Raw genomic sequence first — 26,476 nt, 5'->3', positions numbered from 1 at the left:
AAATCATTGCGGGAATCAGCAACTGATTACATTACACACCTCTGGCTTTGGGGTGGTTGTTTTAAATGCGGCCAAATGTGTTATTTAGCATTGTATTTAACATAAGGCTAGCTTTGAATGATTTCCGCTGCAATTTAAATGGGATTGTTAGTCCTCTGTTGAGTCAAACCATCAATCTGCTTTTCTTCTGAACAAGCTTGGCACTGGATGCATATCTTCCGGTCCCACCAAGGGGAACCTGCTCCTCCCCCCCCACTCCTCCTCCACCCAACCCCAGTCCAACCGCGCCCCACCCCCCATCCCTCTTGCCACGGATACCCTGGTGATGCAGGTCGGGATCAATGAGGAACCCTATCGACAGCGGTGAGGTTTTAGGAGGTCCTACGGCCAGCCAATTGTGGGTAACCTCTGCTGTGGCAAAACACACTGCAGTGGGGGGAGGGGGGGAATGGAATACCCCATGGATAAGTTTCCTTACGACAAATTCCAATGACATTAAACCATACGATGGAAATCTTCCAGCTTCTACCTGATACAACATGTTATTGTTTAAGTTCAGCAGCTGTTCTGTAGCTGCGCAAAGCCACAAAGGTGATGATAATACGTACCAAAGTGCTTTGTTCTGCTTATATCAATGGTCACTGTACACTACTGTCTGAACATGGTGCAGTGTCCTGTCTTGACATTGTATTACAAGAATGCGCAAATTGCTCTATAATGAGTTTTCTTTTGTTCATGGTCACAATCCAAACACCATTGGCCCACATTCAATCCTGCCTTTGTACAGTTCCCAGACAGAGAATAGGCCCATAGCAAGAGAACTATTGTAATGGCTTCAATCAGGCCATTGAGGTTGGCCTACTGGAATATGAACTCCCTGATTAAGGATCCAATTGATGAGCCAATCAGGGAGTCTTTACCTTGTATTTAACCCAGCGTGTCAGTTCCTCTGGCACCCCCTGAAGGTAGACTGCTGACTGATAGCACTCTGTGTACTGCTGTTATTTGTAAATAAAGGGATTTTGATGGGCCAATCAGGGAGTCTTTTCCTTGAATTTAACTGGGGTGTGTCAGTTCCTCTGGCACTCCTGAAGGTAGCCTGCTGACTGATAGCACTCTGTGTACTGCTGTTAGAGTTTGTAAATAAAGGGATTTTGATGGGCCAATCAGGGAGTCTTTGCCTTGTATTTAACCGGGGCATGTCAGTTCCTCTGGCACTCCCGAAGGTATCACAGAATCCTACAGTGCAGAAGAGGCCCTTCGGCCCATTGAGCCTGCACCCACACATGAAATGCCCTGACCTGGGCCCACCTAATCCCTCACTGCCAGCTCTTGGCCCATAGCCCTGAATGTTATGATGTGCCAAATACTCATCCAGATACTTTTTAAAGAATGTGAGACATCCCACCTCCACCACCCTCCCAGGCAGCGCATTCCAGACCCTCACCACCCTCTGAGTAAAAACATTTATCCTCAAATGCCCTCCAAATCTCCTGGCCCTCGCCTTGAACCTGTGTCCCCTCATAACTGACCCTTCAACTAAGGGGAACAGCTGGTCCCTATCCACTCTGTCCGTGTCCCTCAGAATCTTGTACACCTTGATCAGGTCGCCCCTCAGTCTTCTCTGCTCCAGAGAAAACAACCCAAGCCTCTCCAACCTCTCTTCATAACTTCCATCCCAGGCAGCATCCTGGTGAATCTCCTCCACACCCCCTCCAGTGCAATCACATCCTCCCTATAATGTGGTGACCAGAACTGCACACAGTGCTCCAGCTGTGGACTCACCAATGTTCTACACAACTCCAACATGACCTCTCTGCTTTTGTAACCTATCCCCTGATTGATAAAGGTGCCATATGCCTTTTTCACCATCTTATTAACCTGCCTTTCCGCCTTCAGAGATCTATGGACAAACACACCAAGGTCCCTTTGTTCTTCAGAACTTCCCAGTGTCAGAGTACACTTTCCAGTTCATAGTATACTTCCTTGTCAAATTACTCCATCCAGAGCGCATCACCTCACCCTCTTCAGGGTTAAATTCAGGCTAGCCTGCTGACTGATAGCACTCTGTGTCCCGCTGTTGGAACTGTAAATAAAGGTGAAGGGGGTTTCTGCCTCCGAATTACAACTATCTTGGCCCAATATTCAATCATGATGAGGCAGGAGGGATAACTGTGCCTTCAATTAATATTCCCTTCTTTAGTCACTGCTGGAGGCTTTCTTGAAACTAAAGTCAGGAGATTGTGCAGAATCTTAGTTCAGTCAACACGCTACAGCTGGACAGAATGTTCAGGAAGTCTGCTGAAAATCATAGGCACACTGGAGATGGAGGGCAAATATCCCTTCGTCATATAATGACCACTACTGCTCCAGGATGATGGTCGCGCCTAACTTAGGTCAAGTGAGTCAAATTTTAAGCTTTTCTTCATGACTCAGACACCTTTAGTGTCAAGCATCAGGCTGGGAATTAAGTTGAGGATCACATCATTCAGTTCTGCCTTTCTATAGATATGGAGTTGCATCTACATTTTGTTGGATGTTATATTAAAGGGCCTCCAGCTGCCCAGTTCTCCCAGTTGCCAGTCATGGAATGCTTTGTTTCTTTTCATTGCTTCTCCCCGTGAGGCCTAAGAGAAGCCAAGAATCTCAGGAAGCTAGGCGTGAGCTAGTGAATCACATCACCTGCATGAGGGCTTCCAGATGTCATGGGACATGGGCAAAGCCAACATCGAGAAATCGGCAAGCCAACTCCAAATGGGAAGTTTGAAGGATTCTGTAAATAAGGGGGCACCTTAACAGAAGTTGCTGGCTTATCTCTGCAGTGCGAGTGCCTTTGGAAGATTGTTCAACATGGGGAAGGGGAGGAGGCTCAAGCCTGATCTGCCACTCGATCGGACCATCGCCAATCTGTACCTGAACTCCATTTATCCACGGTCGTTTTATCTCCCTCCCTACAAACTACAGACTTAAAATCCAAACTTGGAATCAGTCAATACTTTGTAAAACGCATATATATATATATTTACATTTAGTGTTGGGGGCATGCTGCACTATGGAGTTCCAGGATAATGGGTTAGGGACTGGGGTGTAGTGTTTAGGGTTGAACCCATTCTAAGGATCATCAGCAGCAAGCAAGGCTGTCCTGGGAACTGTCCAAGGTACTGAAACCCCATCTTGATTCACTGGACGTGATCACTTTTGTTGAGTTATCTGTTTTGTGTTTGTGCTTTGGGGAAATCCAGACTTAATTTTATAAAGATTGCCGGAAGGATTTATGTTGTTCCTTTGTTTCCCTGTTTAAAAATGGGCAGCACGGTGGCACAGTGGTTAGCACTGCTGCCTCACAGCAACTGCTGAGCTAGCTCTCTGTAACGTCAGAACCACTTGAGCCATTTCAAAGGAGGAAGAGGTGTTCTCTTTGTGCACAGGTAATTAAAGACCATGCATTGGATGCATGGTGTTCAGCACTGTTTGTGTTCAGAGTTGAGTAAGTGTGCCTAAGGTTGTTGGTACCCAAGGCTCTCTGACAGCTCCAGGGATCTGGATTTGATTCCCGATTTGGGTCACTATCTGTGTGGAGTTTTCACACTCCCCCCCGTGTCTATGTGGGTTTCCTCCGGGTGCTCTGGTCTCCTCCCATACTCCAAAGACATGCGGGTTAGGTGGATTGGCCATGCTAAATTGACCCTGGTGTCAGGGGGATTAGCAGGGTAAATATGTGGGGTTAAGGGAATAGGGTGGGATTGTGGTCAGTAAAGACTCGATGGGCCAAATGGCCTCCTTCTGCACTGTCGGGATTCTATGGAATGAAAAACAGAGTCCACTGACAGAGTTACACTTATCGGGGCCAGCTACTTTCTTTCCCCCCAGCCTCCTTACACTTCCAACTACAGTGTAGTGGCAACATTGGTTAGAATCCCTTCCTCGCATCTCAACCAAAGGTAGGCCGGAATCTCAGTGACTGGCACAGGGGCTGGATTAAAAAAAGCACAGAAATTTGTCTGGGGCGGGAGCATAAAATGGCCGAAGCGCCAGCCTGTTTTCCAATCTGTTGACATCGAGGGCCGTCTGAATCCTGCCGTCTGAGACAGATTTCCCGCCTCCCACTTTCTGTTGGAAATTCCTCAAGGGAATGAGACCTATCAATCAAGCCTACACTACTTTCCCCCACCTGGGGTGTCCAGTCATCCCAACTCTGAGTGAATTACAATGTAAAGTGACCATTTGGCGATGGTGTTAAAATGGTGTAAATATGTTGTTAACGAACAAAAATCCATCAGCGATACGGAACGAGATGACGTGAAATGTGCTCTAACTTTGTTTTGTCTCTATCTTAAGAACATGACCACGCAAGACGGTACAAGCGGCCTACAAGAAGCGTTCACGATAATCAGTGGATAAAAAATTCCTTTTACAAAACTGGAGTATGATTCTAGATGAGAGAAAAAAGTTGGTTTCTTTTCGCAAAGTTAGTGTAAGAATGAGTGGAGTCCACGGAACAGTCATCCCCAAAACTGCCATTTTGTTTCAAAAGTGTAGTCGGGTTGTTTTTTGAGTGTGTCTCCAGAAGGTTTGTTCAATGACTTTGGTAGTTCAGAATTGGACAGCTCCAGTCTCCGTGGACAGTCCAGTCGCCGTTACGTTGAACTGTGAGATAAGTGTGTGTCGTCGTGGTCGCCAGTCGTGAGCTTCCTCTATCAGCAGGTGAAGTCTTCGAATGTGCTGCGCGGTGGGTGGTGAGGTAGAATGTTCGCCGGGTACGTCATTCCCACGGGATGGCTCCTCAGGTTCTCGCACGGGTTCTGTGGAGAGAGGGGGACAATTCCATGCACCCACAGTCAAAGGTTGGGAATATCTGGGCTCCAAATTCAACCTCCCTGCATCTTGGGGATTTAATTCATTGCCTGGGTCAACAGGAGCGCAGTGAGCCAGATATGCCGCAAGATCAAACGGGGTAAAGATTCACCAGAATTTATCCTGTGGAGGCAGTGGCATTATCACTGGGCTAGTAATCCAGAGACCCCGGGTGATGCGCTGAGGACCTGGGTTCGAATCCCACCACAGCAGATGGTGAAATTTCAATTCAATAGAAATCTGGAGTTCAAAGTCGAGTGATGTTATCTGGCTACGGCCTACATGTGACTCAAGATCTAAGCAGCAATGTGGTTCACTCTTATTTATTTATCTTTTATTAGTGTCACGAGTAGGCTTACATTAACACTGCAATGAAGTCACTGAGAAAATTCCCCTAGTCGCCACACTCCTGTTCGAGGGAGAATTTAGCATGGCCGTAGCCATTTATTCAGTGAACATTGCCCTTGTTCAGCCATTTCAGGGGTTGGTACTACCCAGGCACGTCTCTCTCTGTCCCCCTGGGGTGGGGGACTATCCTCACCTTTGCACCTTCCCCTCAATAGCTGCACGTTTTGTTAAAGCTATCATATGCATTAGCGGGCTGGGGTGGGGAGTGGAATTCCCTACCTGGGGGGGGAAGCATATGATGCTGGAGCCCGTTAAACACATTTAAATTGATCCATCACCAGCAAGGAGCAAGGGAAATTTCAGAATGAGATTTCCAGTCCAGGGGTTTGGTGGGATGTTCCACCGCTATCTTTGCCCACGGTGAACACTGGTTGAAAATAACCCCCCCCTTCCAGATTTTGATTGAATTCCATTATAACCATCTGCCATGGTGAGATTCGAACTTGGGTCCCCCAGAGCATTACCCTGGATTACTAGTCCAGTTAGAATGGCAGGGCAAGGCTATAATTCATCGAATTGTTTGGGTGAAGTTTTTTTTAACTCATTCACGGGGAATGGGCATGGCTGGCTGGCCAGCATTTATTGCCCATCCCTAGATGCCCTCGATCTGACTGGCTTGCGAGGCCCATTTCAGAGGCAGTTGAGAGTCAACCACATTGCTGTGGCTCTGGAATCACATGTCGGCCAGACCGGGTAAGGACGGCAGATTTCCTTTCCGAGAGGACATTAGATGGGTTTTTCCGACAATGGGTCATCAGTAGATTCTTAATCCCAGATGTTTTTTATTGAATTCAAATTCCACCATCTGCCGTGGCGGGATTCGAACCCCTGTTTCCCTGAATGTTCGCTGAGCTTCTGGATTAATAGCCTAGCGATAATACCACTGGGCCATCACTTTCTGAGGTGCACTTTTGAAAAAAAAAAGTTCAAAGAGTTAGGCTGAGCAAGGTAAGGGATGTGGGGCTAACGCGCAAGGGTTTTGACAGCCAGTGTGATGTATCGCAGCTTTAAAGCACAGCTAGCAAACTGAGGAGAGTTTCATCTCTTTGGCTGGAACTGTGTTTGAACTGGGGTCCCGAGGAAAGGGAGGTAGGAAGGACGGTATTCCAGCAGAATAATCTCTACTCCCCGCTTGGGGAGAGAATAGAGCCAACATTTCAAGTCTTGATGACCCTTTGACACATGAAAGGGTCATCCAGACTTAAAACGTTGGCTCTGTTCTCTCCCCACAGGTGCTGTCGGACCTGCTGAGATTTTCCAGCATTTTTCTGTTTTTTGTTTCAGATTCCAGCATCCACAGAATTTTGGTTTCCTCCCTTGACTGGTCTGCTGTATACTCAGAGCGTGTGACCCATTAGAGAGAGGCAGGCTGACTGAATCCTTTCCTCAGAGTTAACCCCATGCAAAGAGACTCTGGATGAGGAGGTAATTGGCAAAGAAAGGTGGAAGTGAGATGCGGGGGATGTTTTTCCATGTTATTGCGACCCAGAAGGTGGTGCCTTAATCTGGAAGCAGATGCAATGGCAACACTCACGAGGGAAATTAGATGAATCCTTGAAGGGGGGAAGGAAACTCTCAGGCTGAGGGGAGTGCAAATAATTGGACAGCTCTTTAAAAGAGATAGTCTCGGCACAACGGGCCGATTGGCCTTCTGTGCTGTAAGATTGGATGATGCTGTATGATCCAGCTCACACAGAACCCACAAAGCATACAATAAATGCAGTTCACGAGTCCAAATGATTCCCCTTACACATTTGTTCACTCTGTTTAAATGAGCTGTGATCCAGCTTTCTAATGAGGTATCCGCTGATTTTTATTGTGACGGTGCTGTCTGGTGGCTGCCTTTATTTAATTACCAGTGGTTCAAAGTATTTCACTTCTGATCGTGTGAGTGGGATTTTAATTACATTATTGCTAAATCATTAGTATAATCATACATTTTGCCTCAGTGATTATCTCGAGGTGCCTTTTCTCCGCACAGCGGTAAAAATTACCAGCAGAACTGCCGTGCAGTCGAGGGAGACTCCGGACTTATTTTCGTGACCGAGCCATGGATGGAAAGAAGTGAATTGGGGGTTGGAGGTGGGACAGCAAGTCTTTTCTCCTTGTCTCGGTGAGACTTTTTACTGAACTGGATAAAAATGGCAGTGCTTGCCTCATGGCAGAATTGCAAGACTATTACAGGCTAGGAAGTATATTTAGTTAGACTGCATTTTCAAAACCCCAAACATCTCCCTTTTCATGTTCAGTGAAAGATACAAGCCTCTCCCCTTTCAGAGTAAACCAAAGATACATCTGAATGCACTGTGTGACTGTGAGTTACCCAAGTTACCCACCATCCCCACGCCTGTTTGCTCTACTAATCAGCCAGAGATGGGTGGGATTTTCCAGCTGCGCTCGTCCTCCAAGGCTGGAAATTCCCGCTCCAGGTCAGTGGACCTTTGCGTGGTCTTCCGAATTTACTGTGCCGCCTGCTACGATTCCCGTGGCAGGCAGGTCAGGAAAATCCCGCCCATGATCTTTGAATTGTGCACCCTGACTCTGGCTGTCTGTCTGGGTGATGTTCCTTATCCGGAGAGTATCATTCCTGTAGCCCTTGGTGGCTGTTGTCATAGTTGGGATTCATGGACCTCTGGGATTGATGATAGTTCTGTACTCAGTACGGCTGGTGAGATCCCTTGTCCCTGATTGCTGTGAAGGAACGGTTTCACTAGTTGTTCACTATGTTTGCGGATGTGCTGGTATATTTGGTCATTTACTTCCACTGTGTATGATGGGGGTGACAATTTCTCCACACACGAGCGAAGTTTCAATGTGGGTTGGCTCCTGTTGAGAAGGTTTGTGCCCTGATTGGCTCTCCAGTGTCCAATTCCGGGGATTGGTTTGGAAATCTTGTCAAACTGAAATTTGTCTTTTTGTCATTTCATCTCGATCTTTTCACTCGTACCTTTTACTACTCCTGGTTTCAGTTGATTTTTGGCTATTGAAAGATTAGTTTATGAGCGGCATGACCCCAGTGTCTGAACTGGACTACTTTCCCCCTGCCTTCAGTCAGTGTGTTTCTCCACTTGAGGACTGCCTTCTATTACGCCAGTTCTAGGTCTGCTCAATTTCTTGGTGATTTTCACTGATGCCTTAGCCTTTCCATTCATAGAGTGCAGATGATGTGTGGTGCTGAGTTTCCCAATCCTTTGTGAAACGGCTAAATTCTTCACTTGTGAACTGAGGGCCACTGTCACTCATCACAATGTTTGGAATGCTGTACTGACTGAAGTGTGCTCTGAAGTATTTGACTATTTGTTGCAGTTGAAGCTAATTCCCCATAGTCAGTGATGAGATAATTGGTTCCTGCCAAAGTGAAAGAGATGTACTCCGAGCTTCATCCATGGTCTGTCTGGGATGTCATGCATTATCAGTGGCCCTCTAGTTTGATCAGTTTGGTGCTGGTTACTGTGCTAGCTGTTGTCTTTCATTATGTGGCTCATGTTTTGTCAGTAAAGCACTTTTCTCGCCTACCTCAGGGCTCATTCAATTCATTGATAGCTTGAATAGATAAACCTCAGCATCTCTCTTCTCATCTCCTGAGGGATGATGACTCAATTTCCTTTGTAGAAGGCAGCTTGGGAGGTCAGTTCATCTCAGTATGCCCAATATGTTCTTGTGAGCGCAAATGTGTCCTCGATGCTGGTCTGAGAGTATCAAGGGCACACTTACCGCCCCACTCACTCTGATTCCCATGGTAGGCAGGACAGTAAAAATCCGGCCCTCAATCAATAAACATATCCATGTACTCCTCTAGGATCTGTTCTGCTCTCACTGGTGTTGTGTGCAAAGACACATTATGAATCGCTGTTGACGCATTCAAAGTCCCCAAGCTTTCGACAAGCTTCAGTTAAAACCAATGGCTGTGGCATCCCACCTGTGATCTGAAACTCGAAATCTTCCTTCACGCTCTCAGATTAATTTGTCTTCCCGGCATGCGGAGCGTGCCATCATATCGCCTCAACCTTCCTTTGGAGAGATTTTTGTCTCCAGATCTCCATGTTGGACCACTTCACACCAGCCTGTGAGGGTCATGATGTTGTGAGACACATCAGAGTCTCCCTTTCACTTCTCCTTCACTTGCTACTTTTCCTTTACGATCATTGTGCTAACAGTCACAAGTTGGTGATTGGTTTAACTGAACGAATCTGTTGGGCAGTGTATGTTTCTTCAGCAGGTCGGCTGATATTGCTTCAGTGGCCCTCTGCAGAGGTTTGTTTTGCCTACTCTCAACAAACACTTGTAGAAACATGGAAGATAGGAGCAGGAGGAGGCCATTTGGCCCTTTGAGCCTGCTGCACCATTCATCACCATCATGGCTTATCATCCAACTCAATAGCCTAATCCTGCTTTCTCCTCTTTGACCCCATTCGCCCCCAGTGCTATATCCAGCTGCCTCTTGAATACATTCAATGTTTTGGCATCAACTACTTCCTGTGGGAATGAATTCCACAGGCTCACCGGGTGAAGAAATGTCTCCTCACCTCCGTCCTAAACGGTCCACCCCGAATCCTCAGACTGTGACCCCTGGTTCTGGACTCCCCCCACCATCGGGAACCCCCTCCCTGCATCTACCCTGTCTAATCCTGTTAGAGTGTTATAAATCTCTATGAGATTCCCTCCTCATTCGTCTGAACTCCAGTGAAAACAATCCTAACCTAGTCAATCTCTCCTCATACATCAGTCCCCCTGGAATCAGCCTGGTAAACCTTCACTGCACTCCCTCGAGAGCAAGAACATCCTTCCTCAGAAAAGGAGATCAAAACTGCACACAATACTCTAGGTGTGGCCTCACCAAGGCCCTGTATCATCGTAACAACACATCCCTGCTCCTGTGCTCAAAACCTCACACAGTGAAGGCCAACATACCATTTGCCTTCTTTACTGCCTGCTGCACCTGCACACTTACCTTCAGCGACAGGTTTCCGCTACACACTCCCCTTTCCCAATTTCCAGCCACTCAGGTAGTCATCTGCCTTCTTGTTTTTGCTTCCAAAGTGAATAACTTCACGTTTGTCCAAATTATACTGCATCTGCCATTGAATTGCCCACTCACCCAGCCTGTCCAGATCATTCTGAAGGATCTCTGCATCCTTGTCACAGTCCACCCTCCCACCCAACTTGGTGTCATCTGCAAACTTTGGGATGTTACATTTTGTCCCCTCATCCAAATCATTAATATATATTGTGAATAACAAACGATTCTGCTTCTTGCTGGGCAATTCTTCTTTTCCTGTGCATACGTCTCGATGGGCTGAATGGCCTCCTTCTGCACTGTAGGGTTCCTATGATTTCTACGTCCTTCACAGTATCTGCATTCTGCCTTTTGTCTGCGATTGCTCTGCTCTTTTGGATTGGACTGGCTCTCAGCCTAATGCATCTACTGGTCTGGTCTGCCATACATATTCTCTACTTCTACATTTCGACGCATGCCTCTTACTTTCCTTAGCATCAGATTCTCATCTTTCAGAAGCGTTTCCCATCCCTAAGGCCTTTAATCAGAGCATCCTTTAGCTGTCTGAATTCACATGATTCTGCCAGCTATTTTACTGCTGTGGATGTACCGTTCACTGGTCTCATTTTCACCCTGAACTCTAGTATTGAATACATGTTGTTCATATGTAACGTTCACTTGGAGTTTAAAATGTGTCTTCAAGGCTTTGCCTCTGTTTTCTTTGCTCATCAGTTAGATTTAAGGTGTATTTTGTCGCTGTCCCATGCTGTTAAAAGCCTCACTCTTCTTAACCGTTCAGACTTGTTAATTAAGCCTGTTGCAATCTTATTATTTTACCATTGTAACTGCCAGTTTTGCCGTGTATCACCATCTCATTTTACTGGAAATGGGATGGGAACATTTACTGTAGCCATTTTTTTTACTCCCTTGGTATTTACTTTTTTTCCCCTTTTTCAGCAGCTGTTTTTTGCAGATTTGGATTTTTCTGTGTTCCTGGATTTTTAGTGTCTTCTCCGCATCGATTCCAGGGTTAAAAAAATCTATTTTTTCTCCACCTCTGTGCACCACGCTGCATGTATAAGGGCAGCGGTCTTCATCAGTGCCTTGTCTCCGCGAGAAGCTTTGTTGAACTGGATAGAAATGGCAGCCTGTGGTGTCTGCCTCACGGCAGAGTCACGTGACTATGTCAAGCTATCTCATACGGTTAGCAAGACTGCATTTACAAAATGGAGGCTTTATTTGTCCACAAATCTCAGAATTTTTGCCACCCTCTCACGTGCTTCCATCATCACCCATGCCAAGGTAGGAAGAAGGGTCCATAAGACCGTAACACATAGGAGCAGAATTAGGCCACTCGGCCCATCGAGTCTGCTCTGCCATTCAATCATGGCTGATATTTTTCTCACCCCCATTCTCCTGCCTTTTCCCCATAACCCCTGATCCCCTTATTGATCAAGAACCTATCTATCTCTGTCTTAAAGACACTCAATGACCTGGCCTCCTCTGCGGCAAAGAGTTCCACAGATTCCCCACTCTCTGGCTGAAGAAATTCCTCCTCATCTCTGTTTTAAAGGATCGTCCCTTTACCCTGAGGTTGTGCCCTCTGGTTCTAGTTTTTCCCACTAGTGGAAACATCCTCTCCACGTCCACTCTATCCAGGCCTCGCAGTATCCTGTAAGTTTCAGTTGTGTATGATGAAGGTTAAAGGTTTAATTTGCTGCCATCAACTGCACTCATTGACTGCAACATAGTCTGTGGTATACAACAGCATACACCCTTTTACAGATCACTAATAGACTGCACTGCCCCTCTTCATCGAAAGTTGTTGAGAATTTCATTTCTGAAGCACAAATGTGGGCTTTCTTTCGCTCTCTTCCCCCCACCTCCCCCCAATTCTTGCTTTCCTCCAGTGCTGCCCTGAGAGGTTAAATTGGTGGCATCATGCCACCTGCCAGACACCTCACCAGCTGCGCCAAAGTTAGCCCCCCCTCAACATCACTCTCTGCCACCCCACACCCGTGCAGTGTTCACTGGCAGGGGTGTGGGGTGCTCTTCACCCTAGCCACGTCAATGAAAGGAGGGAACAAGGTTCCTTCCCAATCGATGGAGGAGAGGGAATGAAAGAAATGTTCTGGGGAGTTGCTCTCGTGCGTTGTCCTCGTGGTTGACTATAGGATAACGTTCGCAGGTGCCTGTGTGTTGGTTCTCAGCCTATGGACTCTGTGAGGCTCTGTCTATAAGAGGCAAAGGGAATAAAACACCTTAAAACGAAGAAACGAAGAAGCAATACTTGCATGGCGTTTGATGTCATCCAGGCTGAGTGTTACTCCCTTATCATTGTTGTTTCTCTTCTGCTGTTTGCCGTATTTCAATATGCCACACAGTTTGTGCTTCAACACCTGCCAACATAAAACACACAGTGTTACTGACTGCTTCAATCAGCAAAACCCTGAGTGATCCCAGCTGGAAGGTGCAACTCAGCTTCCTTTATTATTCTCGGTCCCAGAACTGTGAAATACCGAGGAGAGGCTTTGGAAGTTTCTTCTGTTTGTGTGTGTGTGAGAGAGAGAGTGTGTGAGAGAGGGTGTGTGTGAGAGAGTGTGTGTGTGTGTGAGAGAGTGTGTGTGTGAGAGAGAGTGTGTGTGCGAGAGAGTGTGTGTGCGAGAGAGTGTGTGTGTGTGAGAGAATGTGAGAGAGTGTGTGTGTGTGAGCGAATGTGAGAGAGAGTGTGTGTGTGAGAGAGTGTGTGTGTGTGTGAGGGAGAGTGTGTGTGTGAGAGAGTGTGTGAGTGAGTGTGTGAGTGAGAGAGTGTTTGAGTGAGTGTTTGAGTGAGAGAGTGTGTGTGTGAGAGAGAGTGTATGTGTGTGAGAGTGTGTGTGAGAGTGTGTGTGTGAGAGAGTGTGTGTGTGAGAGAGTGTGAGTGAGAGAGTGTGTGTGAGAGAGAGTGTGTGTGAGAGTGTGTGTGTGTGAAAGGGTGTGTGTGTGTGAGAAAGTGTGTGTGTGAGAGAGTGTGTGTGTGTGAGAGAGAGTGTGAGAGAGAGAATGTGAGAGAGAGAGTGTGTGCTTTGTCTTCAGATAGGTCATGAGATCTTTTACAACAACTGAACAGACAAACAAACTGCACCTCCGACAATGCAGCACCCCTTCAGTACTCTACTTAAGCATCTGCCCTGATTACGGTATCCAAGAGGTGGCTGGATATAGCACTGGGGGCAAATGGGACCAAAGGTTATGGGGAGAAAGCAGGATTAGGCTACTGAGTTGGACAATCAGCCATGATCGTGGTGAATGGTGGAGCAGGCTTGAAGGGCCGAATGGCCTCCTCCTGCTCCTATCTTCTATGTTTCTATATATTCAACTTCTAGAATTGCACCTTCTGGTGCAGTGGAGTGATGGAAAGAACACTTTAAACCGTATAATTCAAGGCAACTTGTCCACAAAGGAGTCTCCAGTGAAAATGGAATTAAAGGGCCTCTCATTCCCTTGTTGGTTTGAATTGGTGGATCCCACAGTGCGTTATGGAGCTGAATAGACAAGACATTCCAGGTTAGACCCTCTGCCAGCAGACGTGTGGAATTGGTCTGAAGGTCCCTGGGCCTCTCTTTGAGTCAGAAAGCATAGGGTTTGAACCCCATGTCAAACAGCCCTGGTGGCTGGAGCTCTGAATGCTGGGTTAATAATCCAGCAGAATTCCCAGGGACGAGAGAGCCCATAAAACCCTCCCACCATATAATATCAACCATCTGTATAAAGCTGGTTCACACTGTCTGTGGGGCTGTTAATCGACTTACAAATCAAAGAACAAAGAACAAAGAACAACACAGCACGGGAAACAGGCCCTTCGGCCCAACGAGCCCGCGCCGCCGTCCCACTGTCTCAGTGTCCTATTCGTGATTTTAGTCTACGCCTAATGTGCGAGGATCAGGGAGGTCCAATTTAGGGACAATTTAGTACCCAATCAATCAGCCTAAAAGCACATCTTTGGGGATGTGGGAGGAAACCGGAGCACCCGGAGGAAACCCACGCAACCACGGGGAGAACGTGCAAACTCCCACAGACACAGGCCCAAATCCATGTGTCCGCACAGCAACAGAGATAGTCTCTGAGCTGTCATGTTGCCCTCGAGATGGTCCAGTTTAAGCACACTAACGACATGAAGCAATAGGCAACTCCCGAAGCAACGTCCAAGAGCAGCCCACTACAACCTGCCGCATGCATGCCCCTTGCTGGACTTAAATGCCTGTGGAGACAAAAAAATTCATTATTAAACAGGCAAAGACTGTAACATCCTGAGGCAAAACGTATTCCCAAGCCTACAATGTTTAGTAAGGCCTACTATATCCCCCTATATGTAGCCCGCTCATGTGGCTGTCTAAGTGACTCTTAAACAACCCTAGCGTGCCTGCTTCCACCACCTTACTCGGCAGTGCATTCCACACCCCCACTACCCTTTGCGTGAAAAACTGCCCTCTAATATTTGTCTTATACCTAGCCCCCCTCACCCTAAGCCCGTGACCCCTCGTTCTATCCATTTCTAATAGCGGAAAAAGCTTACCACCATTTACTCTATCTATCCCCTTCATAATCTTATAAACCTCTATTAGATCCCCCCTCAGCCGACGTCTCTCAAGGGAAAACAGCCCAAGTTCATTCAATCTTTCCTCGTAAGACAGCCCTTCCATACCAGGCAGCATCCTGGTAAATCTCCTCTGCACTCTCTCCAGGATCTCTACATCCTTCCGGTAGTACGGCGACCAGAACTGGACGCAGTACTCCAAGTGAGGCCTAACCAACGTTCTATACAACTGCAACATCAGACTCCTACTCTTATATTCTATACCTCTTCCTATGAAGGCTAACATACCATACGCTTTCCTCATCACATTCTGCACCTGCACCGACACCTTCAGGGACTTGTGCACTTGCACCCCCAGGTCTCTCTGCGTATCTATACTCCGGATAGTTCTACCTTTTATCGTTTAACTCCCCTCCACATTATTTCGGCCAAAGTGCATCACCTCGCATTTCTCCGGATTAAATTCCATTTGCCATCTATCTGCCCAATCTACCAGCCTGTCTATGTCCTGTTGCATTGCCAGGCACTGCTCCTCAGTACCTGCCAATCCAACCATCTTAGTGTCATCAGCAAATTTGCTGATCACACCACCTACCCCCTCTTCCAAGTCATTAATATATACCACAAATAGAAGAGGTCCTAGTACCGAGCCCTGCGGCACACCACTGGTGACAGACCTCCAATTGGAAAAGGAGCCTTCCACTACTACTCGCTGTCTCCTCCTCCCAAGCCAGTTCTCCACCCATCTACATACCTGGCCTTGTATCCCATGAGCCTTCACCTTTTCTATCAGCCTACCATGAGGGACCTTGTCAAACGCCTTACTGAAATCCATATAGATGACATCAACGGCTTGTCCTTCGTCAACCGTTTTTGTCACCTCTTCAAAAAATTCCACTAGATTCGTAAGGCACGACCTCCCTGTAACGAAGCCATGCTGCGTATCCCTGATCAGATTGCAGCGCTCCAGATGTTCATACATCCTATCCTTGATGATCCTCTCCATTAGCTTGCCTATAACTGAAGTCAAGCTCACCGGCCTATAATTCCCTGGGTTATCCCTCTGACCCTTCTTAAACAACGGTACTACATTTGCAATCCTTCCATTGCTTCACACTAATCTTTAAGGGAAGGATGCCAAGGTCCAAGAATAAGGGGTGTGATCTTATGACCTCGTCCCGCCTGACTTTCAGACAGGCAAGGTGGTAAGATCGGGCAGGAGGCAAAAAATCCGGTTCAGGCCTGGTTTATCGCCTACCCCAATCATACCAGCCCTGTGTTACCGCAGAAATCGGCTTCTCATCCACTGAGACCTGAAAGATCAGGGCGCCTGCACAATGGTGCCCCTGGAACTCAGCAGCCGGCTTCCCCGGTGAGCTCAGGCTCTGCTTCCTCCCCCACCGTCTTGCTGGCGAGAATCACATCCTGCTTCCATTTTTTTGCACAAAGTGCCATAAGATTGCATTTCTAAACTTGCCCTCAAAAATGGCTCTGAAACTCTCCCGTTCTCTCGCTCGTAAAGTTCCGGGAGGGAATCTCTCAGGGGATCAAGGGACGTGGGGAGAGAGTGGGAAAATGGAGTTGCAGCTGAAGATTTACTCTCTTGGCAATTTCACGAGGGAGAAGAAGACTGAGAAAGGGGCAGATAGAGTTTTACCGGCACGACCCCTCCCCCCGCGATTCCGGGGATGGGTGAGGCTCGGAGAACAGCATTCTCCGTTGGCCTTGGGCGGGATCACACAAACCTCAGGTGGATGTGCTGGTAAAATTCCGCCTCGTCTGTGTGTGTGTGTGTGTATACGCGCGCACGCGCGCTGGGGTGCGTTCCTGACAGATCACAAGGGATGGAGGAGGTTGACAGGGTAAGTTTGAAGTCTGGACAAACATTCCTTCTCCGCCCGACCCACAAACAGTGCTGTAAAAACACTTATCAATGGATCTCAGCCTTTGATTCGATTTGATTTGATTTAAACATAAGAACATAAGAACTAGGAGCAGGAGTCGGCCATCTGACCCCTCGAGCCTGCCCCGCCATTCAATAAGATCATGGCTGAACGTTTCGTGCACTCAGCTCCACTTACCCCGCCCACTCACCCTTAATTCCTTTACTGTTCAAAAATCTATCTATCCTTGCCTTAAAAACATTCAATGAGGTAGCCTCAACTGGGCAGGGAATTCCACAGATTCACAACCCTTTGTGTGAAGAAGTTCCTCCTCAACTCAGTCCTAAATCTGCTCCCCCTTATTTTGAGGCCATGCTCCCTAGTTCTAGTTTCACCTGCCAGTGGAAACAACTTCCCTGCTTCTATCATCTCTATTCCCTTCATAATCTTATATGTTTCTATCAGATCTCCCCTCATTCTTCTGAATTCCAATGAGTACAGCCCCAGTCTACTCAGTCTCTCCTCATAAACCAACCCTCTCAACTCCGGAATCAACCTAGTGAATCTCCTCTGCACCCCCTCCAGTGCCTGTATATCCTTTCTCAAGATTTATTATTGTCACATGTATTGGGATACAGTGAAAAGTATTGTTTCTTGCGCACTATACAGACAAGGCATACTGTTCATAGAGAAGGAAAGGAGAGAGTGCAGAATGTAGTGTTACAGTTACAGCGAGGGTGTAGAGAAAGATCAGCTTAATGTGAGGTAGGTCCATTCAAAAGTCTGACAGCAGCAGGGAAGAAGCTGTTCTTGAGTCGGTCGGTACGGGACCTCAGACTTTTGTATCTTTTTGCCTCCTCTTACCTGCCGGGTTTCCTGAGGCCAGGGAAGCACAACTAGCAGGAGTTAAACAGAAAGTTTGAAAAAATGGAGGCACACAGGCTCCTTAAAAGCTTTCACCAACTCAGCTGTCTTCTGGGAGCAAGTTGGTCACCTGCCCCGGCTACACCATCTTGCCGCTGTTACAACCAGGTTAACAAGAGTAAAACTGAGACTTAGTCCCACGCCTAAGTTGGTAATAACAGTTTAAATCTAAAAGGGAGGTGATATTGCCAAATTAATTAAAATTTAACTGTGTGTAGCTTAATGCAAGAAATAAGCCAGCCACGCTCAGTATTGAATCCCTACAGTGCAGAAGGAGGCCATTTGGCCCATCGAGTCTGCACCAACCACAATTCCACCCTATTCCCATAACCCTATGCATTTACCCTAGCCAGTCCTCCTAACACTAATGGGCAATTTAGCATGGCAAATCCACCTAATCCACGCATCTTTGGATTGTGGGAGGAAACCGGAGCACCCGGAGGAAACCCAAGCAGACATGGGGGGGACGTGCAGACTCCACACAGACAGTGACCCAATCCAGGAATTGAACCCGGGTTCCTGACGCTCTGAGGCAGCAGTGCTAACCACTGTGCTGCCATGCTGTCCCATTATGTTAACAAGTAAAGAGTTTATCGCTAAAACTCCCTCAAGTGAAGATGCAGAAATTATTAACAAAAGGATTAAAATGTACAAATACGTCCAACTGCCCACTAATGCAAAAGCAACATACATACAATCTCTCCCAAACAGCAAAAAACAAGATAAACTCTGCATTAAAAACTTGGCCAATTAACAAGTCACGAAAAATGTATTTACAGAGCGTCCAGATGATTGTTCACAGCTGAAGGGTCAACAGAAGCTGTTGATTCTGGGGGTTTCTCACTGGAGACAGTGGTGCTGATTCAGAATTCTCTCTTTAGAAATCTTGCCTTGCAGCAATGAGGTCTTCCGGTGGGTTTTTCAAATCATGAACTGCTCAGTTTTTTGAGAGAGTTTTCAGTAGAAAAAAATGGCGGGGCTGGTGGTGGGGTTAAAGGCTGTTGCCCATGTGATAGTCTCTCTCTGACTATCCAAAAATCCAGCACTTTTTCACCCGAGTTGGATCACATGACCTCCCTCTGAGCGCTTCATAGCCTCTGGTCCTGATTTTACCGGCATGTCCACCCTGAAACGGCCTCGGGCGTCATCTTACAAACCTCGGGCGGGCATGCAGGTAAAATTCTGGTCTCTGTGTCATCATAGAAGCAGCTTGTGTCCTCTGTAAATGCAATATTGTTGCTGGTGTAAGCCAGTGTTCTTCGCTTAGGGAAAGTGTTCTTTTCAAAAATGTTCAATCCATATGTATGTCCAGCCAATTATAAAGAAATATTTTATGTAACAAATCTCCTTGACACCACTGTTAAAATTGGAAGAGTGTAGGTGTAACAAGGGTTGGAGATTAATTATGTCGTTAACTTCCATCTAACCGGAGTTCTCCTTTCTTGGAGATTTAAGATTAACAAGCTAGCCACCCCATTTAGAGTACTGTGAGCAGGTACGGGCAACAAGCCTTCAGAAGGATGTTTTGGTCCTGGAGGGAGTTCAACAAAGGTCTACAAGAATGATACACGGACTTCAGTGGTTAAGTTACGAGGAGAGATTAGACAAATTAGGCCTTTATTCTTTTGCGTTCCAAAGGACATGGAGGCTTTGGAGAGAGTACAGAAAAGGTTTACCAGGGTGCTGCCTGGTCTGGAGGGTCTTAGCTATGAGGAGAGATTGGGTAAATTGGGGCTGTTCTCCCTGGAAAGACAGAGGATGAGGGGCGACCTCATAGAGATGTATAAAATTATGAAGGGCATAGATAGGGTGAACAGTGGGAAGCTTTTTCCCAGGTCACAAGGGGTCACAAGTTCAAGGTGAGGGGGGGGCAAGGTTCAACACAGATATCGTGGGGGGCGTATTTTACAGAGGGTGGTGGGGGCCTGGAATGCACTACCAAGCAAGGTGGTTGAGGCAGACACGCTGGGATTGTTTAAGACTTATCTAGATAGTCACATGAAGAGACTGGGAATAGAGGGATACAAACAAATGGTCTAGTTGGGCGCATGAGCGGCGCAGGCTTGGAGGGCTGAAGGGCCTGTTCCTGTGCTGTATTGTTCTTTGTTCTTTGTAGAGGGGCGATCTGATAGAAGTCCACAAAATATTTACAGGGAAGGACAGGGTGGATAAGGTTAAAATATCTCTATTAGGCTCTAGAATCCAAAAATTAGGGCCAAGCCATTCAGGAGAGATGTTAGAAAACACTTCTACACGCAGAGAGTGGTGGAACTCTCTTCCTCAAAAGGCAGTGGATGCTGGTTCAATTGTGGGTGGCGCGGTGGCACAATGGTTAGCACTGCTGCCTCACAGTGCCAGGGACCCGGGTTTGATTCCCGGCTTGGGTCACTGTCTATGTGGAGTTTGCATTTTCTCCCTGTGCCTGCGTGGGTTTCCTCCGGGTGCTCTAGTTTCCTCCCACAGTCCAAAGGATATGCAGGCTAGGTGGATTGCTAAATTAACCCTTAGTGTCGGGGGAACTAGCTGGGGTAAATCCATGGGGATAGAGCCTGGGTGAGATTGTGATGGGCTGAATGGCCTCCTTCTGCACTGTAGGGGTTCGATGATTCCAATTGTTAGGTTTAAGTCTGAGATAGATACATTTTTATTGAGCAAGGTTATCAAGGGATATGGACCTCGGGCTGGTATATGGAGTTAGGCCACAGATCAACCATGATCTTATTGAATGGAGTAGGCTTGAGGGGTTGAATGGCCTACTCCTGTTCCTATGTTCCATCAGTGGGATCTTCCAGTCCCATCCGCTGTGGGATTTACCAGTGCCACCGAAGTCAATGGACTTTGGACTGGCTCACTGCATTCTGCCACAGTGGGACTGGAAATTCCAGGCCCATATTTCTGGACTTTACGGCCAATCTTCCACCCAACTGACAGCACGGATTGGGAAAGCCCGCACAGAAATCTTACGGAGCCTTGAATACTTGTAAGCAGTGCCATGTGGGAAAGGTAATTGCAAGTGAGGCTGGAGAGAAGATAAGCCTCTTGCAATGGGGCTCTTGAGGTTCTAAGCGTCGATTGAGCCCTGGAGCACATTACAAGCTTGGAGCTTGCTGCCAGACACTGCTTGTCCTCCACATAATTGGCTTTGTTTATTGAAGGAACGAGGGAGTTGAGAAACTTGACATGAGTTGATATATGCTTCTTACTGAGCCAATAGTGAATCAGATTGAGTTGATTCATCATAAATTGCAACACAGCAGGGAATGACTTGGTGAAAAGCCAACAGACAGCTTGGAGCTCCTGACTGCAATTCGCTTAAAGGGATGCACAACTTATAAATTGATACAATTATTTCAGTTGCTTTTTATTTGCAATGAGGTTTTTCTTCCTCCCCCACTCTGGCCATGTTTGCTGGGGGATGGAATATGTTCCTGACATTTTGCATCAAGCATTCCCGGGTCAAATACAGCAAAGGTGCCCTTTACTCGGGCCCTGATCAGATAGTTTAAAAAGTGTAACGACCTCAATCAGGCCATTAAGGTTGGCCTATTGCAATATGAACTCCCTGATTCAGGATCCAATTGATGGGCCAATCAGGGAATCTTTTCCTTGTATTTAACCGGGGCGTGTCAGTTCCTCTGGCACTCCTGAAGGTAGCCTGCTGACTGAGAGCACTCTGTGTACTGCTGTTAGAGTGTGTAAATAAAGGGATTCCAGTGAAAAGACTTCTGCCTCCGAAGACTTATTACAAAAACCGAACCCTTGACAGCAACCCACACTGTAACAGTGTGAACCTGAGGGGTGCTGCGAATTTTACATTAAATTACTGGCAGCTTTTTTGAAGCTTGTGTTGAAGGTTGGGATGAGCAAAGTTCATTTTCACACAGTGGGCGCGAATCTCCCATCCTGCTGCACTAATTTTTTAGCGCAGCGGGCCGGAAGATTCTCGTGTTGGCCGATTCACGAGGTTTGCGCGAGTGTTCGTGCCCTGCTTCCGTCTCCAGTGCCAGATTTCTGACGGCATCTGCTCTGCACCGGAAATCGGCGGGGAGACACAAAGACCATTGACATGGTCATTGTAATAGAATCTGAATACAATTAGTGGGCCTGGGACGGAGTGTCTGGGCCCTCAAGCCTCTCCCCCACCTTGCCAGAGTGTTTCACTCCAGCAGGGCTGAGAGTAACTCCTCACTTTTCGGGAGCTGGGGGCCTGACCCGGTGGAGTGGAGGGGGGCAATCAGGACCATCCATGGGGTCAGATGGCAGGGGGTTGCTGTCTGGGCATGGGTGCCCTGGCAATGCCAGCCTGGCCCCCTGGTACTGCCCGAGGGACAAAGTACCAATGGCTAGGGGCACCTTGGCACTCCCCATCGGGCATGGGGCTGTGCCAAGGGGGTGGGCCCGATTGAGTGGGGCCTTGGGGGGAGGGCCTAGGCGACAATCGGTGGAGGTGGGAGGTGGGGGGGGCAGGGGGGACGGACAGTCCCATGCCACTCTATAAAAGGACTGGTGGGGGAAGCAGGGAGGCCGGCGATCGGGGTGGGTTGGGTGAGGGGGGGGGGGGTTCGTGGCTGGGCCCAGGAATGGCCGGGGAGGCCAGTGATCTGGTTGTTGGGGGCTTAAGAGCCGGCAATGCAGGGTTCATGGGGCTGATCAGTGATTGGGTGGCTGTCAGTGCGGGACCACCGCACGAGTGCTGATCTCAGCACTGACAGATCAGCGCGTGCGCAATGGCTCGCTCAGTGCACTGATCTCAGTGTCTTCAGCGGGGATAGGCCCCACCCTCTGAAATGTAATAATATTCACACTGGTGCTGTCTGCAGTGTACACAGTGTGGGAGATTCTTCTCTGAATTCCCACTGAAAAAAACCAGCATGAATTACTCCGGTTTTCACTGGAATTCCACACTTGGAATTCTTTGGGAGAACTCCACCCTGTCACCTTTCAGTCAACAAGGCAGACACTTCATTTGCCCACTTATCCCATGGACTATTCGCCATTAGTTTCACCAGCATCTTCCAGACCCACCATCCAGAGACCTGGCAATACCACCACCTGGAGGTTCCCCTCCAAGCCACTCACCGTCCGGACTTTCCTTCACTGTTGCTGGGTCAAAATCCATTGGTAACAGCACTGTGGATGTACCTACACCAGGGGGACTGACTGATGTCCAATAACAATCCTGGAACTCCCTCCCTAACAGCATTGTGGGTGTACCTACACCACATGGACTGACTGATGTCCTATAACAATCCTGGAACTCCTTCCCTAACAGCACTGTGGATGTACCCACACCATATGGACTGACTGATGTCGCAAGAAACTACAAAGGGTTGTGAATGCAGCCCAATCCATCACGCAAACCAGCCTCCCATCCATTGACTCTGTCTACACTTCCCGCTGCCTCGGAAAAGCAGCCAGTATAATTAAGGACCCCACGCACCCTGGACATTCTCTCTTCCACCTTCTTCCATCGGGAAAAAGATACAGAAGTCTGGAGTCACATATCAACTGACTCAAGAACAGCTTCTTCCCTGCTGCTGTCAGACTTTTGAATGGACCCACCTCACACTAAGTTGATCTTTCTCTATACCCTAGCTATGACTGTAACACTACATTCTGCGCTCTCTCCTTTCCTTCTCCATGAACAGTATGCTTTGTCTGTATAGTGCAATAAACAATACTTTTCACTGTATCCCAGTACATGTGACAATAATAAATCAACTCAAAAAATCAAAATCAAAAGTATCTCATTGCTTACAAAGCGCTTTGGAGGTTCTGAGGTCATGAAAGGCGCTACATAAATTCAAGCCTTTCTTTGGATAAAAGCAAATTACTGCGGAATTAATTAAATTAATGAATTTGGGGTAAAATGCTAGTCTTATTACTAATGATCATGATTATCCTAAAAGGGAAGGAAATCTGCTGTCTTTACCCAGTCTGGCCTACATGTGATTCCAGAGCCACAGCAATGTGGTCGACTCTCAACTGCCCTCTGAAACATCTGACCACCTGGTTAAGGGGCAATTGGACATACCAGAACAGCTTCTTCCCTGCTGCCATCAGACTTTTGAATGGACCTACCTTGCATTAAGTTGATCTTTCTCTATACCCTAACTATGACTGTAACACTGCATTCTGCACCCTCTCCTTTCCTTCTCTATGAACAGTATGCCTTTTCTCTATCACTCGCAAGAAACAATACTTTTCACTGTATCCCAATACATGTGACAATACCAAATCAAATATTAAGCTGATCTTTCTCTATACCCTAGCTATTACTGTAACACTACATTCTGCACCCTCTCCTTTCCTTCTCCCCTGTGTACTCCATGAACGGTATGCCTTGTCTGCAGAATGCGCAAGGAACAATACTTTTCACTGTATCCCAATATATGGGACAATAATAAATGAAACGAAATCAAATCAACGTGAAGAAAATTCTTTGAATGTTATCATCAACTTTCCAGTGATGATCTTGACTAAGTGTGTGATCACTTGTTACCAATTCCCATCCATTGACTCTGTCTACACTTCCCGCTGCCTTGGCAAAGCAGTCAGTATAATCAAGGACCCCACTCCTATACTTCATTCTACACTGTGCAAGCTTTTTATAATTCAGAACATTAGCCCCTGCCTTAGCCTTCTCTGTTTCTGTGAAACCTTCTGTGAAAGGTTGTCATTTTCATAAATGACCTAGATGACGAAGTGGAGGGATGGGTTAGTAAGTTCGCTGACGATACGAAGGTTGGTGGTGTTGTGGATAGTCTGGAGGGATGTCAGAAGTCACAGCGTGACATAGATAGGATGCAAGACTGGGCGGAGAAGTGGCAGATGGACTTCAACGCGGATAAATGTGTAGTGGTCCATTTTGGCAGGACCAACAGGATGCAGGAGTACAATATCAAGGGTAGGAGTCTTAGCTGGGTTGAAGAGCAGAAGGATCTTGGGGTCCGGGTCCATAGGACTCTTAAATCGGCCTCGCAGGTGGAGGATGCGGTCAAGAAGGCGTATGGTGTACTGGCCTTCATTAATCGAGGGATTGAGTTTAGGAGTCGGGAGATAATGCTGCAACTTTATAGGACCCTTGTCAGACCCCACTTGGGGTATTGTGCGCGGTTCTGGATGCCTCACTACAGGAAGGATGTGGAAGCTATTGAGAGGGTGCAGAGGAGATTTACAAGGATGTTGCCTGGATTGGGAGGCATGCCTTATGAAGTTAGGTTGAGGGAGCTAGGTCTCTTCTCCCTGGAGAGACGAAGGTTGAGAGGCGACCTGATAGAGGTTTATAAAATGTTGAGAGGAATAGTTAGGGTGGATTCTCGGAGGCTATTTCCCAGGGCTGAAATGGTCGCTATGAGAGGACACAGGTTTAAGGTGCTGGGAAGCAAGTACAGAGGAGATGTTAGGGGAAAGTTTTTCACTCAGAGGGCGGTGAGTGAGTGGAATCGGCTGCTGTCGGTGGTGGTAGAGGCAAACTCACTGGGGTCTTTTAAAAGACTTCTGGATGAGTATATGGGATCTAATGGCATTGGAAGTTACAGATAGTTCTATGGCCTGGTAGGTATAGATGTGATCGGCGCAACTTGTGGGCCGAAGGGCCTGTTTGTGCTGTAGTGTTCTATGTTCTATATATAATATTCTTTACAACATATACCGAAATGATTTGGAAGAAAATGTAGCAGCTACATTTACGAAGGATACTGAGATTGGTGGAGTTGCAGATGGTGATGAAGATTGTCTGAGAATACAGTAGGATATTGATAGGCTGGAAAATTGGGTGGAGAAATGGCAGATGGAATTTAATCCGGACAAATGCGAGGTGATGCATTGTGGTAGATCCAATTCAGGCGGGAGCTATAAAATAAATGGCAGAACCATCAGGAGCATAGACACACAGAGAGATCTGGGAGTACAGGACAACAGATCCTTAAAAGTGGCAGCATAGATGGAAAAGGTGGTGAAGAAAGCATGTTGCCTTCATTGGCTGGGGCATCGAGTATAAAAGTTGACAAATGATGTTACAGTTATATTAAATAGTTAGGCCACATTTGGAATACTGTGTCCAATTCTGGTCACCACACTACCAGAAGGACATGGAGGCTTTGGAGAGAGTACAGAAAAGGTTTACCAGGATGTTGCCTGGTATGGAGGGTATTAGCTATGAGGAGAGATTGAATAAACTGGGATTGTTCTCCCTGGAAAGACGGAGGCTGAGGGGGTGACCCAATAGAAGTTTATAAAATTATGAGGGATGTGGATAGGGGGAACAGGTGGAAGGTTTTACCCAGGGGCAGAAATGACAATTACAAGGGGGCACAAGTTGAAGATAAGGGGGGAAAGGTTCAGTGGGGATGTGCGGGGGGAAGTTTTTTACACAGAGGGTGGTGGGGGCCTGGAATGCACTGCCAAGTGAGGTGGTTGAGGCAGATACAGTTAAGACTTATCTGGATAGACACATGAACAGACGGGGAGTAGAGGGATACAGACGGTTGGTCTAGATAGGACAACGTGATCGTGAAAGCTTGGAGGGCTGAAGGGCCTGTTCCTGTGCTGTACTGTGCTTTGTTGTATAAATACTAGGTCTTACTGCCAGTATCAAGCTAGTAAATCATCGTTGTACGTTTATCAAGCCATGGTTTGCTTTCTATGTAATGGGGTGCCAAGCGTGTGAACAATTCTCCAACTGCGTTCTTCTATGTTGAACATTGCAAATGTCACAATTTGAAATCTATGCCCAAAACAGACCAATTCGCCTTCACACTGCCTGCAGCTCCATGGAAACGAGACTGTGAAGTGCTCCAGCCCATCATTAAGCCATCCTTTTTTTACCCTTTT

The 26,476-nt window shown here is 47.2% G+C and overlaps 1 protein-coding gene across 1 annotated transcript in view; it reads right to left on the bottom strand.

The window, feature by feature from the left end:
• Positions 1 to 310: 310 nt before the first annotated feature.
• The window catches only part of LOC145338608 (acid-sensing ion channel 1-like), a 112,639-nt gene continuing 86,473 nt past the window's right edge, over positions 311 to 26,476 (bottom strand). The window contains exons 9-10 of the mRNA XM_080182988.1: positions 12,553 to 12,657; positions 311 to 4,802 (exon numbers count right to left, since the gene is read on the bottom strand). Coding sequence (XP_080039114.1) covers positions 4,698 to 4,802; positions 12,553 to 12,657 — 210 coding nt within the window. The 3' untranslated portion in view covers positions 311 to 4,697. The remainder of the gene's footprint in view (positions 4,803 to 12,552; positions 12,658 to 26,476) is intronic.

Source organism: Carcharhinus amblyrhynchos, unplaced genomic scaffold (genome assembly GCF_965287045.1).
Source record: "Carcharhinus amblyrhynchos unplaced genomic scaffold, sCarAmb.v2.hapA chromosome_107, whole genome shotgun sequence".
Lineage (NCBI taxonomy): Eukaryota > Metazoa > Chordata > Chondrichthyes > Carcharhiniformes > Carcharhinidae > Carcharhinus > Carcharhinus amblyrhynchos.
The sequence above is the reverse complement of the archived record's forward strand: the minus strand, read 5'-3'. Positions and strand labels throughout refer to the sequence as shown.